General features: G+C 41.2%; 1 protein-coding gene across 1 annotated transcript; it reads left to right on the forward strand.

Moving 5' to 3' along the window:
• Window positions 1-610: 610 nt before the first annotated feature.
• Window positions 611-1,186, forward strand: FOMMEDRAFT_163010 (uncharacterized protein; the record flags this gene model as incomplete). Its single annotated transcript, XM_007272155.1, has 2 exons — window positions 611-779; window positions 843-1,186. 2 exons carry the CDS (start codon window positions 611-613, stop codon window positions 1,184-1,186), a joined length of 513 nt encoding a protein of 170 aa, XP_007272217.1.
• Window positions 1,187-1,639: the final 453 nt, after the last annotated feature.

The raw sequence follows: 1,639 nt of genomic DNA on the forward strand, positions 1-1,639 counted from the left end.
AAGGGAAGTAGGACAAGTTACTGGATTAAACAATGAGAACAAGGAATGGACAGTAGATTCGATTGAAACTCACGCAGGACAAGGGACTACTGCTTTGTTCAAAGTACTATGGAAGTCTGGAGATCACACATGGCTACCCTATGATAAAATTGCACACCTTGAGGTATTAAAGGAATACTTAGACATACTTGGAATCGATTCTATTGATGTACTAACTCTAGGAAAGGGAAAACTCAATACTGATGACCCTCAGGTTAGTATCAGTCTAGTAAAACATGAGGCAACCTTTCAAACACAATGCTACAGCATGGACATACAGGTAGACATATGTAAAGGCTTTAAAAACTGTGCATATAGTCACTTTACTGTGCATATCATGTCTACTACTCAAGAATCCATTGCTCATACATTTGCATCTGCTTTTCTACAAGGCACAAATATGCCTCATCCTCCTCTACAACTCTTAGTTGGCCCTTGAGCACAACCAATCATGCAGGATTGGGTTACTCACAACCACAGTACAAGCACTGACTACATTTTCGATTGAGAGGAGCTCAAGGAGATTGCAGCTTTCTCCAGGGCTATCCACAACAATTCCCTTGACCCCACTATGCAACTCCCAGAGTGTTATCTCATTGTATTACACTTGTATAACTTCCACGTTCCTTCTCATACGAGACTGAGCCCACTACCACTGTTCCAAGACTGTGTTCAACATGCTAAGATGATGCAAGTGTCCCAGGACTTCGTATACTGTAAGAACATAGCTTCGAACCAAGGTAAATGTGCATATATTCTGCATTATATTATTACAAGTGCATATACCTTACTGTTTTACTTAGGTGCAAAGCATAGAGCTGAGCAAATCAACAATGGAACTGCTATATTCCACTCACACAACCACAAACGTCCTTGGATTGATTTGCAATTGCCCTCAACGTCCACCAATCTTACTTCAGTACTCAATATGAGTGCTCTGAGCTCATTCAACACTCAAGGCATTACTCTACTGCCGAATCTGCTGCTTTCTGCTCAATCCGACAGCCATTCTGACCAATCTGCTGCAAGTTCCACCAGTTCTGCTACAGAACATGTCCAAGCCAGACAGGAACACGTCCAGTCCACTACAGGACTGATCGAAGACACATCCATGGCTGCAGAGAACGTCCTAGCACAGCAGTACTGAACTTTGTAGTAAGTTACTAATGTTTTTCTTTTGTTTTTGTGTTGTTATTTCGTTTATTCTGGTACTAACTCCCTTAGCATTTAGGACTAAATGCTGGAGGGTGAGTGTAACGATTGTACTACCTGTGCATTTGCACAACATGTGTTGTAGGTGCTTGTGGGTGTTTTCCTTTTTGTTCACTAGACTACCCTGTATCCTACTACACGTGTATACACATATATAAAGGGTTTTCGAGCTAAGGGTTAGGGGATTCTTTCTCCTTCTCAGTGCTCGATTACTAGGTTATCCCAGTCAGTAGTTGAGTGTGCTAGTAAAGAGAGAATCTTCGCATAAGGCTAGTATACCTATCCTTACAATGTTCTATAAGGTACAATTGGATGTTACACTACAAAACTATTCAGTTCATAACGAAGAATTGTTCAGAAACGTCAGAACCAGCTCAGACTACAAGGA

Source organism: Fomitiporia mediterranea (assembly GCF_000271605.1).
Source record: "Fomitiporia mediterranea MF3/22 unplaced genomic scaffold FOMMEscaffold_221, whole genome shotgun sequence".
In the NCBI taxonomy this organism is placed as follows: domain Eukaryota; kingdom Fungi; phylum Basidiomycota; class Agaricomycetes; order Hymenochaetales; family Hymenochaetaceae; genus Fomitiporia; species Fomitiporia mediterranea.